Source organism: Canis lupus, chromosome X, assembly GCF_048164855.1.
Source record: "Canis lupus baileyi chromosome X, mCanLup2.hap1, whole genome shotgun sequence".
NCBI lineage: Eukaryota > Metazoa > Chordata > Mammalia > Carnivora > Canidae > Canis > Canis lupus.
This window is the reverse complement of record NC_132876.1, coordinates 117,367,980-117,390,798: the sequence shown is the minus strand read 5'-3', so window position 1 is coordinate 117,390,798 and position 22,819 is coordinate 117,367,980. Positions and strand designations below refer to the sequence as shown.

Here is a 22,819-nt window from a genome sequence, read left to right as displayed (position 1 = left end):
ACTAAATGAAGCGGTGGTGGTGGGATACAAAGTGGATGAACACTCTCTCTCTACTTAAGCAGGTTACAAATCTTCAGGGGAATGAAATTATAACACTAAACAGAGCAAACACAACACAGAACCAAGTCAGAAAATGTGAATTTCAAATCTAAGGGCCACAGCTTACTAGGAACGTGATTAGTGCAAATTGCTTGACCACCACCCCCAAGTCCTTCCTTGAGAATCAATTAATAATAATAATCTTGATCTTACTCTTGCTTGCACTTGACTTAATGAGGATTTTATATCATGTGTAAAGTACGATTGAGAACACTCTAGAAATGCAAGCTGTTACTGGAGTAGTCACTGTGTTCATATACTACCCCATTTCGTCCCCAGTAATCTCAATTTTAAAATGATTTAGGACTCTCCTCCTTTAATATAGGGAAATCGGGCCAAAAGAGGTTGCTTAACCTCACCACTGCTACAAAACTCTTTCCTGTAGGACAATAATGAGGCCCCAAGCCAAAGGCAAATTTCTTGAGATTCATCAGCAATTTTTGACTAATTGTCCTTATCTTCTCACTCTACAATTTTCCACTTCCCAGTTATTTTTCAGTACAACTCAGTCTGTTTTCTGCTTCCGCTATTCAGATAGAACTGCTTTGGTCAAGATCATCAACGATACCATGTTGTAAAGCTCGGGTGCGGGGGAGGGGGTGCGTCGTGTTCAGCCTTCATTCCACCTGACTCCTCAGTAGCATTCGACTGAGCAGCCGACCACTCACCCAGTCATCCTGCATCTGTTTCCTCTCCTAGCTTTTGCTCGAGACATCACTTTCCTCACTTCTGCCTTTGATAGTCACTGGACTTAGCTTCCTTGCTCCTGCTCTTCCTTTTTTCAAGCTCTAAATGGTGGCACGCCTCACGGCTCTGTTCTAGACGAGTCTCTCTTAAGTCGAACCTTCTCAAGATGTGCACAGGATCCCTGAACCTCCTGGATCAGACTCACCAGAGATGAGCTCCATCAGGCAAGGAAACCTTTGACATTCATTGCTGAATTCCCAGAACCTGGAAGAGTCCCAGGCATACCTTGGTGCTCAAAAAATATTTGTCGAAGAAATGAGTTGCCTGAAGTGCTTGTGAAAAATCTGGGATGCCTTCCTGGGCTTCTATGTTGGAATTACAGTCGATCTGACATCTGAGAACCAAAGTTTCTGGTCTTCTGTCACATTACCTTTCATCCCTGCTCTCTCCTTGACCCCATGCCCTCCCACCTTCCTCATCCTCCAGTGCTGGGGGAAGTCTTTCCTGAACCCCAATGCCACCCAAACTAAGTCAGATCTCTCTGTTGTGCTCCCTCACAGAATTCTCTGCTTTGTGGAATTTATTGTCACTCTAATTTTACACACGTCTGTGATGATTTAACAAAGTCCTCTCTCTCCTGCCAGCCTGCCTCAGATCATGTAGGTTTATCTTTATTCTTGTATTCCCACTTTTTCATCCAAGCCTTACTCATAGTAAGCCCTCAACAAATATCAGTGACTAAATTAATATACATGACATAGATTAATATTATATTAATATATCAAAATTATATTAACAATACATATATAAAATACATGTAAATGTTATATTAATGATATAATAAATAATTATTAAATGATGGCACAAATTTCTCTCTCCAGTTCCAAGTTCTCCTCTGAGTTCTAAAGGCATATATCCTATCCATTTAGGGGTTTCAGGTCCCCTATTTAGTGGGTGGATATTTAGTGGGTTTCTCTCCTTAAAACTGACCAGACACCAAACTTGATCCCCCTCTACCCTACAATCTTATTTCTCTCTCATTATCTTCTTTATGTGGACAAATAGCATCACTGACCCGGTTGCTCAAGCAAGAACTTGGGAGTGGCATCTGGTTCCTTCTTTTCCTCATCAGTCTCCTATCCCATAGCCCATGGGGCACCTAGTCCTATTTCTTTGACTTCTAAAATACATTGCAAATTCATCCCTTCCCCATCTCCATGGCTGCTACTCAAACCCAATCCTCCATCAACAGTCAACTGGTTGGTTGCTGTGGCCTAATGACCATCCTGCATCCATTCTTGTTCTCCAACAATCCATTTTCTACACTACATTCTACATTTTGAGAACTCAAAACGTCAATCAAATCATCCTGAAATAAAGATGCATCCCAACTCAATGGCTTCTGGCTGCAATGGAAGAAAGTACACACCCTTTAGCTAGGCCCTGCCTGTCTCTCCACAGCGCCTCATGCTCCCTTCCCTTACCAAACCCTGTTTCGCACATGCTGATTCTTCTGCCCAGAATGACTGCCCTGTGCGCCTTCACCCCCTGCCCATTTCACAGAGCTGGCTTCTTCTCTTTTCATCCTCAGATTATATGCCATCTTCTCGGAGCAACATTCTCTAGCACTCTATCTAAGATTAGAGTCCATCTTCTGATATCTGTTATCACAGAAATCTGTTTTCTACACAGCATTTACCACAAGTTGGAATTACTGATTTACCATCGTTCATTGTCTTGTTTCTGCGTGGAAAGCTCCATGTCAGTCTTGTTTGCCATTTCATCCCCAACACCTCAAACAAAGCCCAGACCATCGTTCTCCCAATAAATGGTTGTTGTATGAATTAATAAAGAAGAGAAAAACAGTCAAAATAGAATGACTTCAATAGATTCGTGGTTGCCAGGACCTGGGGGTGCAGGGAAGGATGAACTATAAAGCAGCAGCATGAAGGAATTTGTGGGGACTTGGGGGGTGGATGACAGAACTCTTCAATATCCTGATTGTGGTGGTGGTTGCACAACATCATACATTTAGCAAAACTCATAGAACCTTACCGCCCCCCAACAAAAGGTGAATTTTACTGTATGTAAATTGAAAAACAAATAAATAAAATCATGATGTTTTCAAAACCCAAGTCAACTGACAGCAAATCTAATAATCCAAACTTCATAGGTTTGGGGCTCTTTTGAGAAGGGGAGTCAATTAACTTCCCGTGTTCGTGGTCAAGTACTGACTCAAACCATACTTCCTCATTTCTCACTTACCAGTTTAAAGAAAGGAAACCGGAAACAAACTAAAGATGTGGAGGATAAACAATACAAGAAAAGACAGTGGTAAAATAATATTTAAGATAATCATGTGATAAAATGTCAGCCTTTGGGACGCTTGGCTCTGTTTGTGTTGGCTCGCTGCAGGGGTGCAGCGGCTGTGGGCTGATTTCATAATGGTGCCTCCCATAGATACACCCACGGCTGACCTCTGCTTCATGCAGTTGATAATGACTAACCTTCACATATTACCCTGGCAAAACCTACTCCTTCCCTGGAGGGCTGTTACACACAGAGAATTATAGTTTCACAGCTGAACAATGTTTCTTTCTCAAAATATTATCATGATCAACTTTCATTAGAACCAAGTTATATGGGCTGATAAATTGCTGTCTTTTGCCAAATTATTACTCATCAGTGTATATTCACCCAACGTATGCCACTGAGAAACTCCATTCTATGGGGAGAAAACAGGATTCACAGATATTAATAGATTCTTTAGACATGAGTTGCATTCTCTAAAGTAAGCACCTGGCATACGAATTTCATCTTGTGACCTTTCCCCTCAGCCTCCACTATTGACTTTTATCCATTAGAACATGTTGATGGATATACCATTTCAAAATGAAATATTTGGATATCTGACTCTGATTTGGGGAAAGGGAAATGGTGAGCTAATTTCCTCTTTTATCGAGCTGAATCACTGAGCTCGCTCTGTTGCTATGCACGCATGAGTCAATGCCATAGCAACCTCCCAATTTGCTCTTAAACATACAACAGCAGAATGATCCTAATAGGTATGGCTTTTTTTTCAATTCTTAGAATTTATTTGTTCTCTTAGCAGTTTTAATTTGATACTATATTTTACCAGTACAGGGTTATTTAGTTATCCTTTTGGAGTCTTATCACTGCTGACCACCATATATATCATCAATACCAATACAACTAACTGCTTCCTTCTTGGAAAATTCACCCATAGTTTCCCTTGATGCTTTTTAATCCTTTGCTCACAATTAAAAGTTTGCATTTTGGACAGTATAGACTGGATCCTCTTTAGGATTTTCTTTATAAGGATCCTAAATTTAAATGGGACTGAAATATATTCTTTGAAATGCATGAAATATAGAAATGAACAGACTTCTCATATACCTATTTAAGTAAATTCAATGAACGTGTAATTAGCACTTGGTATGTACTAGGAAGTGTGCCAGGCTCTAGAAAGAAATAAAATCTTCACTATCAAGGGATTCAGAAAACATCTAAGAGGCAGAGATAAGAGGATATGTTAGTCTCTTTGAGCTTGTGCTGTAGACCTAAGAAACGGTCACTCCAGGTTTGTCAATCTGTTGTGATTGAATATGAAAATTTTTATACAACACTTTGGCAAAATTCATAGAATGAGCTCTGCAGGAATATAAAATTTGGGAGAGTCTTATAACATCTGTGACATCAACTGATCAAATACATTTATGTAAACGTGTGCTATCAGTGCTTTTCACTGGGGGAATTTTGCCCCTCAAAATATGCTGTGATATTTAACTTTAGGCGAGTTTCGGAAAATCACAAAACACACCATCTCGATCACTGCTGTCTGTAAGTGTCATCGGCCGATGGACTGGAAGAAAAACTGACTTGCTCCTCAAACACCCAAAACAGGTTTCCAATTCCATGCTTTAAAAATTATTCGGCCGCCTGTGCCGATATTCTGATTAGTTCAGGAATTATGTGTGTTAGTTTATAGGTAGGCAATACATTTTGCTGAAATTTCAGAGATCTACCCAGCTTTCCACAAACACATGTCAATGCATCCAAGGCGAGGAAAAAATTTGGTTCCAGTCATTTTTCATTGAAGCATCTATGTCTAATGTGAAGAATGTGTATCAGGTACCATAGGAAACATCAACTCTCTCACTGACCAGATGCATTTTTTTAAGATTTTTTTTTATTTATTCATGAGAGACACACACACACAGAGAGAGAGAGAGAGGCAGAGACAGAGGCAGAGGGAGAAGCAGGCTCCATGCAGGGAGCCCAATGCGGGACTCGACCCCGGGTCTCCAGGATCACGCCCTGGGCTGAAGGCAGGCGCTAACCCTCTGAGCTACCCTGGGGTCCCCCCAGATGCATTTTTGAATGTCTCAGGAACTGCCATCTTCTCACTTCTGATCAGATGGAGAGCGGTGTGTTCTTAGCACGACACATGCTCTTTACACGAAGCTCACTGCAGCGAGCTCCTGCTGCTCTTACAAGTGGGAGCAGAAGGTTCAATCCTATAGGTCTGTATTGATTATAAGTACAGAGCTAGAAGACCCTTGTCGTTCTTAATGAATCATATTTTTTAAGTTATCTGTATATTTTGATGAAGTAAGTTTGGCATTTTCAGGAGTATTCACTTGTGACTGCAATCGCTAGCCCAAAGGTTAATATTCCTTTGAAAAGCTAATATGGGGGCACCTGGGTGGCTCAGTGGTTGAGTGTCTGCTTTTGGCTTAGGTGGTGACCCCGGGGTCCTAGGATCGAGTCCCACATCGGGCGTCCCACAGGGAGCCTGCTTCTCCCTCTGCCTGCGTCTCTTCTTCTGTGTGTCTCTCATAAATAAATAAATAAATAAATAAATAAATAAATAAATAAATAATCTTTTTTTAAAAAAGAAAAGCTATATGGAAATATATTTTATATCAGTAAGCTTCAAAGTGGGTCCCAGGGCCAGATGTTTCAGTCTCAGATGAGAACTTATTAGAAATGCAAGTGCTTGCACCCCACCCCAGACCTACAGAATCAGACACTCTGGGATGGGGTCTGACAGTCTGTGTTTTCACACACCCTCCAGGGGATTGTAATGCGTGCTCAAGTTTGAGAACCACTACTTTACATAAAGGATCAAACATCTATACACTTAAACTAAGAAATAGCTCTTTTCTTTTTTTTGATGTTGTGAGGGGTTTTTCTTTTTTTGTCTGTTTGCTTGTTTTGTGTTACTTTTGGTATTCTGACAAAAGTAGGATTCCTGACTATCCTAGTGTGGTTATGACACAAGATCACCTACTTCCTGATAAACTAAAAAGTCAGTGTAAACATTTTAGCTTCAAAGAATGACCTATTTAAAATACAGGCTATTAGCAGCAATAATGAGAGGATGACTAATTTGAATAACCTAGTAGCTTGGGTCTGAAGAGAGATCAATGGCTTAGAGTCGGAGAGACTTTAGTGCAGCACTGTATGGGTTAAGTCTCAGCCTCGGTGCTATTGACACTTGGGACTAGATAATTCTCTGTCTGAGGGAGATGCAGTATGTCTTAGCAGCATCCTGGGTCTCTATGCACTAGATGCCAGTAGCACCGCCCCCTCTCCCTCAAGCTGTGCAATAAAAAAAAAAAAATGTCCCACTTCTACTGGTCCAAACTTGGCTGCACAGTGGAATCCTTTAGAAATGCTGGTGCCCATGGTCCATCCCAGCCTGGCTGTATTAGATCTCTGGGTAGGCTCAGGAATCCACAGGTGCTTTTTCAAAGCTCACCAAGCATTGCTGAGGTGCAGCAAAGACCTACAAACATCATATGGACATCGCTGTGCCTTTATTTCCTTACCTGGGAGACAGGTGCAATACCATCTATTCTAACCATCATGTAATGAGAGAACATTTGTAAAAGCATGTGTTCCACAAAGCACTAACTATGCTGAGGGCAGCAGAGAAAAATAATGCATTCGAAAAAGTTGCCATGGAAATGAAAAGCTGTATCCAGCCCTCTCTAATGAACGAAGATGATTTATATTTACTGTCTCTTGGATGCACACCTCATTTACAATAGGCAAGAGATGTAGGGAATTTGCAAAGTCTTTCTTGGGAGTAAACCAGTAGTGTTATTTAGCCTTAGATGGACAGAAAGCCATAGCACATCAGATCAAATTGGCATACTGTGCACCAACAATAAAGTGGACATCCAGAATCAAATCACTAATCTTTCTATCCTCTTGGCTCTCAAGAACTCATTTTAATAAGTAGGAGAAGATTCAAATTCATCTGAAAATAAATTACCTCTCTAAAAATTGTTAGACTGTAGAAACATCATATACATTAGAAATCTGGTATAGGCTTCAACTGCATCCATATGTATTATTTCTTAAAAAAAAAAAAAAAGATCATGGGGCACGTGGGTGGCTCAGTCAGTTAAGCATCTGACTCTTGATTTCCACCCAGGTCATGATCTCAGTGTCATGAGATTGAGCCCCGAGGCAGGCTCCATACTCAGTGCTGCTTGAGATTCTTTCTTCCTCTCCATCTGCCCCTTCCCCTGCTCATGTGCAAGCGTGCTCTCTCTCTGAATTAATTAATTGATTAAACCTTAAAGTAAACAAACAAAAATAAAAGATCAAAATATCTGAAGCAAACAATACCAAATATTAACGGCTATTAAATCTGAACAACAGATACATCGATTTTTTTATTTTATACTTTCTTATTGTTTGAAATATTTGATTGTAAAAGATTATGTTAAAATCAGTTTGAACAAAGCACCAGAGAATACTCTGAAGGAAAAGTAAAGAAGATACGTTTTAGTTGGTGTCAGGCGACCAAGGGGACCCCACAGAGATGGAGAGGCCAGCTTGAGGCAAAGAGGCTCCAACTCTCGGTGCCTGGCTCTGTTTACACTGCTGGCATTTGTAGGTACAGGACATTAGGCCTTTGACATTCAAGATCAATGGTGAATTTGCCCAGCATGTCAGGAAGTCTTCTTAGTTTATTTTTGTCCCACGTTCTACCAGCTTTCAAACTAAGCAATCTATTGTGAAATATCTGCTTCTCTCCTCCTGTGCTCCTATCTCCAGAAACCAATACGTAGCATTTGTAACATCTTACACAAGAGGTAGGAAAAGGATGGTCCTTTAGGTGCATCTTTTAAAGGAACTAATTTGAGGGCGCCTTGGGGGCTCAGTCGGTTAAGTGTCCGACTCTTGATCTCAGTTCAGGTCATGATCTCAGGGTCGTGAGTTCAAGCCCCGCATCGGGCTCCACAATGGGTGTGGAGCTTACTTTTAAAATTAATTAATTAACTAATTAATTAATTTAAAGAACCAATTTGGTTGAAGCACTACACTCACATGTGGGCTGCGATCAAATAAGCAAGCACAACAATTTTTGTCCTGGAGTAGCAGTTGGCAAACTACAACCCGTGGGTCAAATCCAGTCTGCTGTCTGTTTCTGTAAATACAGTAATAATTTAACACAGCCTGGTCTGTTCCTTTATATATTATCTCTGGATGCTTTCAGCTATAACATCAGAAGTGAGTAGTTACAACAAAACCGGGCCAGAAGCCTAAAATATTTACCATCTGGCCCTTTATAAAAAACTTTCCGAACTCCTGTCCTAGAGTACTAACATATCAAATTGTCCCATAGAAACTTATTAGTGATTAGACAAAATAAAAAATTTTAATGACTTTTTGTACTGTTGGCATGTGATCATGCACATTTATTCTATATTTTTCTTTTAATACCAATAAACTGATTATGAAGATTTAAATATTAATTACCACGTTTCTCTTTTAAAAAACTGGTGTGGCCTACAGAGGAAACCTAACAAAGGATGTGTTGGTGATTAATAATTTAACATGTTGCTAAAACATTACCGTTTGATGGTCTCTCAAATTGGCCTTTTCCTAGAGTAAAACTGTTTTAAATACAACTATTTGGAGCTGAATAACTCCATTACATGTAAAAATACTTTTGAAATTTATTGACCAAGCATTCTTCCATTTTTAAAGAAATATAGAAGTCATAGTTGTATGCTAGAGAGAAATATAAAGGTGATTTCTTCCAGTCCTTTGAAAATAATTACCTTTATAGAGAGTAAAGATAACATTTCTGTTTCAACATAAGTAAGAGCCTATTTTTACTTCATTTCACATGCTTGGCCTTTCCAGTGTTTGAGGAAATTTTAAGAAAAGGAGGTACTTTTGTAGCGACATAATGTTGTATCATTCCCAGCAGCCTCATAAATTGAAAACGAGACCCTACTGATATCCTTTCCTTTGTTCCTCCTCAAAATGATCACAAAATAGGAAAATAATAAGTAATAAAACAAAGAGTGCAGAGCTATGGTTGCCAAGGCAACCATAATCATATTTCCTTTGAACTTCAGTGGAGCACCCACTGGATTGAAGTTCAATCCAAGTTCATGTTTCCTTAGGAAGCTTATATAAATTCAAAGTACTTATTATCAACAGCAGTATCATTCTAATCAAGCAGGTGATGACAAGATTATAGAACAGGAACTGAGATGCCCATGGCATTCCTATTATGGGGAAAAGATGGGAAAACAACACTTGCCACTTGCTCGCATACCCAATGGTCCAAAGAACATTTGCTTCCACTCCACTCAATTCGACAAGCATTTGTGGTACGAGCTGGCTACTGCCATGTATGGAAGTGTGAGTCCCACTCTGAGATAATGTAATAAATACAGATTAAAATGAGTTGCAACCCCTTCAGAGATCCCCATGGCCCTAGAGAACTATGAGAAAGTACAGCATGGCTGGTAGGCGCACTCCACAAAGTAGTATTTGTGGACCTTTCTCATAAAGGAAAATATTCATAAACATCAGTTTGTCTTCATAGTGAAGAGAAGAAAATGTTTCCAAAAAATTTTGAGAAAGCTATTTCTACTCATTTGTATTTCATTTGGTGCTGCCTTTAGGACTGAAGAGGATGTTGTTTACTCCAGGAGATGGTCAACATCTTGGAGGGTAGATAGCCAGAGTTTGCCTCAATGAGCCCTAAACAATCTTTGCTCATATTTTCCAACTTAAGCATTCATCAGTTTGAAAGTCTGTAAAGCTGGCTGGTGTTTGAAAGTCTGGAATGCATTTTCCCATAGAAACAATGATATGCATAGTGATTTGGGTTCTCAGGTCAGCTGATGTGGTCTCATTTAACCCACAACACACTTGAAGTGTAGAGTGGGACATATAAATATCAATGGGGACACCATTCTCATTCGTCTCAGACCCTGGTAAAGAGAGTTCTCCAACTTGGTATAGGAGAAAGAGCACTGCGTTGGGGTTAGAGTTCTCTTTCTGTACCTCTAAACCAGAGACCATTTCCTGGGAGTCCTATTGAATTTCCTGGGTTCATGTCATTAGCCCGGGCCACCACAGGATCTCAATCCAGAACTTGCTGGATAAATGAAATAATGAGCACATGATTCTGGGCTAGTCACTTCAATATTTTTGAGATTTAGTCTCCTTCCCTGTAAATATAAATTAGATGCTTGAGAAGAGTAGACCAGGTACTATGCTTGTCTTGCTCCCCATCCATATCCCCCTTAGATTGGTGGGCAACCCACTTTATTCCTGCTCTTTGTATGATAGTTATAACAATGCTTGCCACAAGGGGTGGATAGAAAGATGTATCACAAGGATGGAGACAGACCACTGGTAGGGATTGAATTATCATGGTTTTGGAAAGGAATTTTCTGAAAACATAGACACCTACTAACATTTTTCATTGAACCAATTATGTAATAACAAACACTTTCCAAATTCACCCTCTCTGTGAAGCCTTTTTTGAGTAACCCCCATCTCATCTTTTTGATGTCTCCTTTCCCTGATATTATATCTTATTTCTTTATTTTTTGTTTCTTGGACACTGATCCTATCTCATTTATTTTATTTTCTGCTACTTATTGGCTATCCCCTGCCATAGTAGAATGAAAGTACCACCCAGGGCAGGGATGTGTATCTATTTTATTCAGAGCTGTATCTCCAAATCCTAGAATAGTGTCTGCTCATAGTAGGCATCTGATACACATTTATCAAACAAATGAATCACTGAATGGGAGAAAGGAGTATACTCTTCTTTAGATCTAACTAGAGGAGCTAGACATCTCAAAGTATATATTTTCTAAAAAAGAAAAGGAAGCATTAATTGACGACAAATTTTGGAATATTATTAAATCTAGGAGGAGAAGGGACAATCTTTTTTTGTCAGAAAAACTAAAGTAAGGAGACCCAAATCCCAGACTACTACCCATCAAATACAGTAACCAGACTGGTTACTTAAATACAGATACTCTCGATTATCTATAAACATGTATAAAGAAGGAATGCTGTTGGACTTTAGGCTACACTGAGGACTAGGAGCTAGCCTGATGCAAAGGAGACACAAGATCTTCAGAATCAGAAGGTGTGCATTCGAATTCTTGCTCTACCTCTTAATCCCTATTGACTTTGAGCAGTTAGAGAATCTCCCATGTTTCAGTTTTCTCCTTTCTAACACTAGAATATGGCCCTTTGCCTTGCCAGGTTGTTGTGAGGGTGAAATGAAAAGATGTAAGTAAACCCAGGACACAGAGAACTTTCAACAGACAATAACTTTCTCACCATTGCTTCCCATCACCCTCCCAGCTTCACCCTCACTAGCAGTAGCCTTGCCCCAGTCACTGAAGCCCTTAGTCTCCACTTCCCTCTCCTACAAGATGAACAATTGGGTTTGAATGATTCCAAATAGATCCGCCACTTTGAAAATCCCATGCACTCACTTTTATTTCCCCAAATATGCAATTATGGGACTGGATGAAATAAAGAGATAATGTAAAGATAATCTAGACTTATTTACAGAGGATTATTAAGTATTCTGAATTGTTTGTGTTGTAATTCTATATTCATAACCCTAAAATGTAATTTTTCCTTAACAAGTCTTCTGGAAGATATAGTCCAGGTCTCTGCAATTCAAACTCCAGAGAGTTTTTCAATGTTTGGGAGGGACTGAAGAGGCCCAATATTTTAAAGATGAATGTAATTTGGTGCTGAAATCTTCCTTTTGCATCTATGACTGTGTCCCAAAATAAAATCCTAGAAAAGAGAAGTATGGTTCGGAAATATCAAGAGACCTCCTAAGAATCCTGCAAGGTTTCATGCACATTTGATTGATTTATGCTTTAAATTTGTTATTTATTTACAAATTTCCACATTTATATTGTCCAAACAGGATGAATTTGACAACCTGTGAATAATGAGAAGAGGAAGAAAATCAAGTTACCAAATTATTTTCCCTTTGGGTCACATGCAACCCATAAGATACTTTGGATATAGCACTTACATCACAGAAAAAATTACTAAGCATTAGCAGAAAATAATTTACTGGTTGCCATCTAGTCTTTAAAAGTCCTTTTAAAAAATTAATATATTCAAAGAGTTCCGAGGGGAGAAAAATCTTTTAATTCTAATACCTTTTCCCAAAGAAAAAATGGTCTGAAATATTTCCAAATACACTAGTGAAAAAGAGTTCCCTTGAGTACAACCATAATTTTTAATTCCTTAAAGTATGTTTTGGTTTGACAACCTACCTTCAGGTCATATTCAAATTACACACCTGTGGGTCATTATCCAATGGTACATATACATACACACACACACACACACACTGCACCACCCACTTCTCCCATTTCCTCCAGTAACCAGAAAATGGAACGTTCACTGTAACCATGCACACCCTTCCATTTGCATAAAAATAATGGTTTTCGCCCACTAAAGAAGCACAAGAACATAATCCGGGCTGAAATTAGTCAAAGTGAATAAAAGTTTTTAAGACAAAAAGAAACCTTAAATTCTAATCTAATTGTGCCTGGATCAACAGCTACCATGTTAAAATAAATATCTATATCACATAATTAAATACAGGTGACCTAGAAACACCCAACTTACAAATATCCCGTACGTGGGAACAGCCAACTCAAGTGAGTCGGACCAGGACTAGGGCAGGCTCTCCCCAGGTCTGCAGGTGGGAGAAAGATTCCTCTTGGCCTCCTCCTGCTGGACACCGGTGTTGGTAGTGATTAGGGTAGAAGGGAGAAGTGGGAAGCCATGGTTCTCGTACCACCACTGTATTCCCTTCCCACCATGCTCACCAAGGAATCCATTTCCCATAAATGTTACCAAGAGTGCCTTGGTTCCCAGGCGGGTCCATCAGAAGTCCGCTGGGCCCACAGTGCAGCTGGAACTGTGCTATTAATACTAGGCTGACTTCCCACTTGGAAGCCAACTCCGGCCCTGACAGTGTTCATCAGCTCTGTTATGGTTAAATGGATTTGTGGGCGGTCCTGGGAGCCTGCCAGTTAGAACATCCTTTCTGTGGGAAAATTCCTGCCGAGGCCCAAACAACTCACTGACAAACATGCTTGTAAGACCACGCGTTGGGAGACCCTTAGGCACTGACAAATCAATCCTCACCTTTCCCTTCCGGAAGCACTTGGGTGACCACTATAGTAAACCGCTGCACAGATAACACGCGGCGGGTACAACACTCAGCATGTGACCATGGTAAACTAATAGGTATGTTTTGCTGCCATCATTAACACAGTAACAGCCCCACCTCTCCCCTGACACACGTACACACTCATCAGGACACTCACTTGAGGACCATCGCACACGTGCACATACTCCACTGTACAATGTTCCATGTGAATATGTTTTCATCTTTACAGAAGTGTCTTTGTCTTTTCTTGGGGGGAAGCAAAGGAACCATGATCCAGACTTGGACTGCGTACTTTAACTGTCGTTTTCTTGCTCTGGGGACTTATTTATACTTGTTTATCTACACTCGAAACTGGCCCTCCCCAGGCCAAAAAGACAGTTGTAGGACAACCAGCCAAAGCTTGGAGATGCTCAACCATGGGACAGAAAATGAGAGAGTTGTAATCAAGATTAGAGTGGGGACCTGAGTAACATCATGTTCAAATCAACTAAGGGACTCTATTACATAAGAGTCCTCCTGGATTAGTGACACTTATATGTGTGAGGATACTGTTCCCATCGATGGCAAAGAGAGTTTGGTAAAAGTTGATGAATTACAAATCCGAATCGTTTCTACACACATACACAGCGCTAACAATGCAACAGAGGAGATGTTGGATGATTTCATTAGCAGATTGTAATCTGCTAGGAGAGGAAAAATATTCACTGCCTAGCAGCCTGAAAAAATGCACACTGTTAACCAGTCCAAGGGAGGCGATGGCGATGCTGAAGCAGGACATTCACTATACCTTCAGTTTTTCCAGCCAAAGAAAGCCAAAGTTTTGTTATTAAAAACAGCATGGGAACCACTGGACACCACAGTGGTACATGAAAGGGCAAATCTCATGTCTTCTTAAGTCAGTTGATCAGTCTTTCATCAAAGGGTGAGGGCAGAGACAAGGCCCAAGTTCAGTATAGGGACCTGTCTTCCAGGGAGGGGGCCAGAAGAGATTTCGGCACACCCGAATGATCTCCAGCACAGAGCCATTGATGACACTTCAGCTCTGCTGTTACATCTTTCTCACTTAATCATCCCCAAGGATAAAATATTCTCGCATCCCGTGGGGAATCTGAAATGAAGTAAGAGCAGGTTTGGGCTATTTCTGAAAATAAATGCCTGTGAATGATCTTCTAGTTGGCATGGAATATATATAAATATAAATAGACCAATATTTTTATACTATGTGTATATACCATGTTCACCTAGATTGATGTATATATACTGTGCATATGTGTATATATACATACTGTTTTTCCATACAATATGGATGCTAACTGACCTTTAAAAATGCCTTCAAAGTGTGCTATTGAGTTCAAGCCTGCTTAGTACCACATCCATCTGTGGGGAGCTAATTAGAAATTACTGCCTCACTAACATGTTTCCAAACTGAAAGTAAGATGCAAGTATGAACACCTGTGTCAGTTGTTAAACGTATTATCCTTGAAACTTTTGCAGAAGTGCCAACAAAAATCCACCCTCTGGAGTAGCCATGGCAACCTGGACTGTTCAGTCTGACCAATACACAGAGGTAAGCCCCAGGAAAAAAGGGTTCCCTAATAGGCATTTGGAAAGAAGGCAAAAAATAATTTCCCCATTCACATTGGTACACCTGTATGTGCTGTAGAAACAGAAAAAGGTATTAATTCCACATAGTGCTCTCACCCAGGCAAAAGCATTTTCAAATAAAAATAGCTTTTAAAAAAGTTCGGATTTCAAGTCACCCTGAGAACTAAACTTACTCCTTTCAGAGAATTTACCAGTCTTGACCAGTGCTTAGAAGTCTTTAGCATTGATGGGGTTTACTTGTCTGACAGGGACAATCTGTCTTGCTCAATAATAATCCTATACTATACTCAAAACAAAACAAAACAAAATAAACAAACAAAAAGGATGGAAGATATGTTAATCTGAGCTAAATTGTCCCAAGGGCCACACCTATTTCTTGGTAGTTGATCAAACCCGGTTTAGGATAAGGAGTTTGAATATGTGGCAAGCAGCCCAAATGAATTTTTTGCCAGATCTCTCCTTGTTTCAATTCCTTCTTCCCTAATTGCTCTGCTTCCTCTCAGCACTTTCTGGTCACTCTCCCTGACCCCAGCACTGGTGAGGGTGTGTCTGTAAAGTGAATGCAGTCATATTCTAGACAAGCCACTGTCTGGGATCTCTAATGAGCCAACAATCTTCTGTGACTGCATCAGGCAAACTTTTCATGCAAAGAGATGCTCAGAATACCTGAAAGGATAAAGAATCTAACTTTCTGTTTTTGCCAAGCTAACAAGACAGGTTGGGGTTTTGGTGCCTGATGGCTAATAAATGGTTATATGTATGGGAGAATTTGTCTTTCATAAAACCTGATAGGGATATGGTGGAGCAGTAGTTAACCTTTACCACCTTGCTTCCCTTTAACGGTTTCCATTCTGTACCAAAGAGAACCTGCTAGTTGTAAATGTCCAAACTAGTCAGGGTCCAGGGTCAATGTGCAGCATCTATCTTATAAGATTATTGTCATGATTAAGTGAAATATATATACATATTTTTTACCACCACCATCATGATCATAATCATCACCATCATTATCATCATCCTTCAATGTGAAATGAGGACTACTAATTACAGAATTTTAGTTATGAAAGGAATGTGATCTACAGGTAAACTCAAAGGTAAATACAGTAATCTACAGTTCTTTATAGAAGGACATCCCAAGTTCATCAGCCTCAATATATTTTGTCTCAACAGACCATCTATCTATCCACTTTTCTCCCATTACCAAGGAGCCTGAAGGTTTACATAAATGACCAATTTCAGTGAAGTACTGAACAAATTTTTCTGGAACTTTTGTGTACCAGACAGTAAAATGTAGCAGAAATGGTTGTACATTCTTATGAATTTAAGAACTAGTTAACCCAAGTGCCTGGGTGGATCAGTTGGTTAAATCTCAGACTCCTGATTTCTGCTCAGGTCATGATCTTAGGGTTTTGAGATCGAGCCCCATGTCAGGCTCCATGGCTGAGCATGGAGCCTGCTTAAGGTGTTCTCTCCTTCCCTCTGCCCCTTTCCGCCCCTACCCACCACCACCCCCACTAAAAAAAAAGAAAAGAATGAATTAACAAAGATGGCAAAACTACAATAGCAGACACTTGGTCCCATCTTGTTTGATATCTTCATAAAAAACTAACATAAAAGTATGGATCATGCTTATCAAATTTGCAAGTGGCACTAAGCCAGGAAAAATAAATAGTAAATGAGAAAATTAGGGTTTTATAATATAGCTTAAATTTATGTGTAATAATTTAATTAGATCTAAATGCTTAGAATGAGACTAAAACAAAAAGACTGAAAAAATCTGAGAGAAATTTGCATTTAAATTATAACAAAAATTAATCAGGGATAGAGGAGCGACTTGAGAATGAGGTAAAGCTCTTCAATTGTCCACTAAGCTCAAAGGGAGTCTGACAAAAGTGCCAAACCAGGTAAAGGAAATTGAGGCTGCATGAAAAGAACTTGAGAATCCAACTCCAGAAAAGTCATAATGCCTTGGGCTCCACCCAGACCACAGTACTCCTGGAGCAGCAAACTGTTCTGGAGGCCACATCTTTGAAAGATATTGATGCATCCAGCAAGCCCTGAATAGGGCAGTGTGGATAGGAGGGGAAGTTTCTGGAAAGTCACTCAATAAAACTCTGAGGTCCACTAAAGGACTTAAGGCTGTTTAGTTTAGTCTGTCTGGAGTTGGGATAACAGAAATGCTGACTGGCCATCAGGTAAATTCAGTAGGTAGATCTGGCCTATCTTTCAAGAGAGAAGATTTCGAATGACTGAATGGGAATTCCAGGGAGTAGGCCTTTCCCAAGGAGATCCTCTCTAAAAAAAACCATTTACCCAACCATAAGTGACTTAGGGGTAAGGGGACACTTAACACTCAGAGGTCTGTGCAGATAACCACTGGCTCTTCCATTCTCAATATGGAGAAAAGAATTCTTACTTTGGGTGAAAGGCCAAACATATGATCTTTGAGGTCCCACCACTGTGGGATGAGAGATATGAAGAAGAGGCAGGGGTTCAGTAAGAAGAAGATACTTAGAAATGGGAATCGAGGAATGCCTGGGTGGCTCAGAGGTTAAGCGTCTGCCTTTGGCCCAGGGCCTGATCCTGGAGTCCTGGGATCGAGTCCCACATCGGGCTCCCTACATGGAGCCTGCTTCTCTCTCTGCCTATGTCTCTGCCTCTCTGTGTGTGTGTCTCTCATGAATAAATAAATAAAATCTTTAAAAAAAAAAAGAAATGGGAGACAAGTTTACTGATGACTCTGGGGGGCTAAGGAATATAGTGGGTGGCATAGCCTCTATGATAAATAGATCCGTGCTAATTAATTAAGGCCTGAACCAAACGTCAGAATTTTTTCAAGATTTTATTTATTATTCATGATAGGCACAGACAGAAAGAGAGGCAGAGACAAGGCAGGCTCCCCATGAGGAGCCCAAAGTGGGACTCAATCCCAGGACCCTGGGATCACGACCTGAGCCAAAGGCAGATGCTCAACCGCTGAGCCACCCAGGTGGCCTCAAACTTCAGAATTTCACTTAAGGCTGATCCTATTCTGAAGACGATGTAGTGGAAGACAGTTTTCCCAGCACCCTATACACTATCCATACCCTCTGAAGAATGGGATGATGCCTTATGCTTTTTCACATCCCCCACAACAGCTTAGGTATTGGGCATACAGCAGGTGCTCCCCAGCCACTTGCTGCATAGTTAACGGTCTACTTTTTCTCCAGGGGATTCAGGTTAAAGAACGAGGAATCATTCATCAACGGTGAAAAGTCTAGTTAAGCCAAGTGGCTATTTGCTTGACTGCTTTGACTAGGGTATACAATCCTACTCTAATTGGATGTATTGGTTTTGGCTATTTTGTGGCAAAATATCATAGTAGTGTGTCAACGTGGGGTTTTTCTTAAATCTTTTGATCACTGGTAACTTTGTTTTGCTTGTCTTTTCAAAAACATTATTTTTTTCTTATGTCTGATAGGACATTAATAAATTTTGTTAGGTTGTACTTCAATACTATAATGATTTGATAGAATTATTTGCTATAATAAGATATATAGCATGTATTGTGTTTTAATATAGCATGGGTACCTTTTAATAACAAAACTTTCTAGAATATTTACATTCATCTAATCACTATACAGTTAAATTACACCAAAGCAACTTGAGAATTTGTTACGTAATTAGAAAACACAAAACATCCACATTGCCTTGACCCAGAAATGAGGAAAATGATGCTACAGAGTGAAAACAAGGTGAGAACATAATTGTAGAGCATACTTGCTGAAGGTAGTACATTTTCAAATATCTACTTCATCTCTTTATTGCTCTTGGTTATGCACTTAGCATGAACTGAGTCTGTGGCTCCCATTAATTCATTTTTACCTTTTACTGCTGGGGAATTTCATCACTGCTCTACAACCTGCCAGGAGATGACTCTTCGGGTCAGTTGAGAATGCCACGGCTATCGCTCCTGCAGTCTCTGAGCATTTCACTGTGGGTTTTAATTACCATGGTGTCGTGCTTATGAACCATCCCCAAACTGCGTTCAACTGGGAAGTCATTTTCTTCTAGTTACCTTTTTAATTAATATCAAAATGACAGATACATACACAATGCGTCATTCTTTACAGACACTGGTCCATCATTGGACTTAATCACTTCCAGAGCAATGCAGATGGATGAAATCCAAGGGGCTCTGATTCACAGGCTTCCTGGCTTTTCTCCCATTCAGTTGGTGGGAAATTCTTTCTCTTTTTAAGTTAGATGAGGGGTGTAGTTAGAGAAATCTGTATCCTACACTCTCATGATTTGGCTCATGCCTTTATTGGTCTCCAAATCTGATACGTTTTTTGGTCAGTTGATCAGACTCCTAATTCGATCCATTGCATTCAAATAGCTGTACTATTTTTTCTCCTTTCTTCCCCCAATGTTGCAGCACTTTTCAAATAAGGAGTCTTTCTAGCTGGCTGCACAGATCTGCCTGAGTGACACACAGCATCTTTCCTCTGTGCTAGAAAGTCACAGCCCAGGGATCATCTTGGGTATCCTATAAGTCATGGCCAGTGGTGTGCTAGGGACATAGCAATTTTCTTAATAAGTATAGGCTGTATTTATTAAGCTAGAGCTAGAATTACCAACCAGATCTGCTTTTGCTCAAACTTGTGTCTTGACTATCACTTTTAAGAAACTGAGATCTAATTCGCATGCCATTAAAGTTCACCATTTTAAAGTCTGCTGTCCAGTGGGTTCTAGCATATTCAGAGAGTTGTGCAACCATCACCACCATCAATATTAAAATGTTTTCATCATTCCAAAAAGGAGCCCATACCCAATAACAGCTGTTGCCCACTCTGCTCTTCCCCAGGCCCTGCAATCATGACTTTGTTCTCTACCTCTATGCATTTGCCTATTCTGGGCATTTCAAATAAACGCAATCATACAGTATGGGCCTCTTGTGCCTGGATTCTTTACTTAGCATAATGTTTTCAAGGCTCATCCATGTTGTAGCACTTACCATTCCTTTTTATAGCTGAATAATATACTATTGTAAATATATATCATGTTTGTTTAGCTGTTCATCAGTTGATGGACATTTTGATTGTTTCCACTCTTTGGCTACTGCCAATGATGTTGCCATAGACATTTCATTTGCATGTTTCTGTGTGGATATAGGTTTTCATTTCTATCTAGGAATGGAATGTCTAGGTCCTACAACTCTATTCTAACTCTAGCTTGTTTTCCTCAGGTAGCCACTAGTGATCTCAATCCTGTAAATTCTCCTATGACTTGACTCTATCACTTGACTCTATCTTGTTTTTTTGTTTTTTTTTAATTTATTTTTTATTGGTGTTTAATTTACTAACATACAGAATAACCCCCAGTGCCCGTCACCCATTCACTCCCACCCCCCGCCCTCCTCCCCTTCTACCACCCCTAGTTCGTTTCCCAGAGTTAGCAGTCTTTACGTTCTGTCTCCCTTTCTGATATTTCCCACACATTTCTTCTCCCTTCCCTTATATTCCCTTTCACTATTATTTATATTCCCCAAATGAAAGAGAACATATAATGTTTGTCCTTCTCCGACTGACTTACTTCACTCAGCATAATACCCTCCAGTTCCATCCACGTTGAAGCAAATGGTGGGTATTTGTCATTTCTAATAGCTAAGTAATATTCCATTGTATACATAAACCACATCTTCTTTATCCATTCATCTTTCGTTGGACACCGAGGCTCCTTCCACAGTTTGGCTATCGTGGCCATTGCTGCTATAAACATCGGGGTGCAGGTGTCCCGGCGTTTCTCTATCTTGTTTTTATAATAGAAAAACCAGTCTGGGATATTTCATTCTATTTTATCATCACAAAGGCCATCCATTCATGTCTATGAACAGTTCAATGCAAAGTCCTATAGAAAGTCAAAATCGAATCTGAGCCATTTATCTATCTTCTTAAGAACAAATGCATCTTATTTAGAAGAATTCTGTATAGAATGGGTAAATTCTCCATTGATTAATAATACTTTCTTATGTTACTATCTGCCATAGCACTTCCTTAAAAGAGCAAGCACTTCATGTACTATGTACAATAAATCATTTCTTCCTTATATGAGTGTCAAGTCCTTCCACAGGTAATGACATCAATCTACAGAGAAGCATTAATTGCTCACCTCCAAATCTCGTAGTGTCATGTCCTTCTTCCATGAGACAACTGACCCAACCTGAATCACTAATATCAGAAAAATCTAACTTTTTTATATGCAACATTTTTTATTACATTCAGGAACACTTAAGTACTCAGAATAACAGGAGAATAAACTTCATTGGATAACAAGAGGAACTTATTTCCAAATAACAAATTAATTTCATAAATGGCCCCTCAAGGAAGATTAAATATCACCAGTCTTACCCATAAGCATTGTTAATATAACCTCTAAATCATATTTAACCTCTAATACTAGTCCAAAATGTGTGTCAGTACCAAACTTTCTACCACCAGATTTTTTTAAAAAAAGATTTTATTTATTTATGAGAAAGAGAGAGAGAGAGAGAGGGGCAGAGACACAGGCAGAGGGAGAAGCAGGCTCCACACAGGGAGCCTGATGAGGGACTCAATCCCAGGACTCCAGGATCATGCCCTGGGCTGAAGGTGGCGCTAAACCACTGGAGCCATCCAGGTCTCACCACCAGATTCGAATGTATTGGGGGGGGGGGGGGAGTGAATGGGTGACGGGCACTGGGGGTTATTCTGTATGTTAGTAAATTGAACACCAATAAAAAATAAATTAAAAAAAATTAAAAAAAATAAAAATAAATAAAAAAATTCCTAATCATCTTAGCATAAGCGCTATTAAATAGTATAATTTTATGTTGTATTGCTTCACACTTAGAAAAATATCCTTTCCCTTGTCTTCTAAGAAGATGCTTCTCCAGGGATCTCGTAGACTTCAGATTTGTTTTCTTTCTCCTGCCTCATTCGGCATCAGTGAAATCACTTTGTAAAAGCTACTGGGACCATAGGCCACTAGCAGTGTATCAGTCAAACAGATAGATCTGATAGTCACATAGATAAATCTGCCTTTGGATCTTATGCATAAAAACTGCCCACAAACACACAAGTGTTTTCCCCACCTTTTCAACTGACTAAGAGAAATCGATCTAGATATAGATATATAATAACAAAGGCATTCTCTCCCGCTGATACTTCACTTAGAAGGCCCTCTTAAAACAAGAAGAAAAAGATAAAGCCATGTAAGAGAAAGCTGAGTTACAGGATTTCCCAGAAGTATCATTCGCACTGGTTTTGCTTGTTTGAGATAGCTACCGAGTTCCACAAATTGCTACTGAGGCCACCACCCCTGAAATCCAAGTTTCATGCCGTATCCCCAAACGAAGCCTCAGTACGTGAGGGGAAGTGAAACCTCCAGGGTCAGCACCAGCATGGTGTTGACAAAGAAACCCATGTGCATGGTACAGTGGGGACTGTTTTTCAAATTACCTCAAACTTTAAAAAGCCCACAAACATACAAGTGGGTTGGCTTCCTCCTCCCACTTGAGACAATCCCAGTTTGTCTCAACCCCCACCCACCGCCTCCCCGTTCACGTGCTAGGGAAATACATGTTATTTCAACATTTGGCTCAGGCAAACATTAGCAAGGCAGATTTTTCTTCCATTACTACCCATGGCCAAGTGTATAACTCTGCAGTAGACTGCTCTGTCTGTTGGTTTTCCATTCTCTCGTATCCGATCCGCACACCGTGTGCAAGTGACTGCTAACCATTTGTACCTTAGTAAGAGGGAATCAATGAAGCAACAGATGTTTAAGAGTTGGGGTGCCACCTCCCAGATTTGTATGAATTTCCTTTGTGATATCAATGACAAATTGTCAACTAAACTCAGCTGGTAAAGATAAGTCCACCGAACTTGC

At 39.9% G+C, this 22,819-nt stretch overlaps 1 protein-coding gene across 4 annotated transcripts in view; it reads right to left on the bottom strand.

Moving 5' to 3' along the window:
• ARHGAP6 (Rho GTPase activating protein 6) overlaps positions 1-22,819 on the bottom strand; it is a 483,961-nt gene that overhangs the window by 159,601 nt on the left and 301,541 nt on the right. Inside the window, exon 1 of one of the 4 annotated variants that reach the window (XM_072817851.1) lies at positions 12,960-13,108. The exons of 2 other annotated variants lie outside the window; for them this stretch is intronic. In XM_072817851.1, coding sequence (XP_072673952.1) covers positions 12,960-12,971 — 12 coding nt within the window. In that variant the 5' untranslated portion in view covers positions 12,972-13,108. Of the gene's footprint in view, positions 1-12,756; positions 13,109-22,819 lie in introns of those variants that run through there. One more of the 4 variants, XM_072817853.1, reaches the window with a different exon arrangement.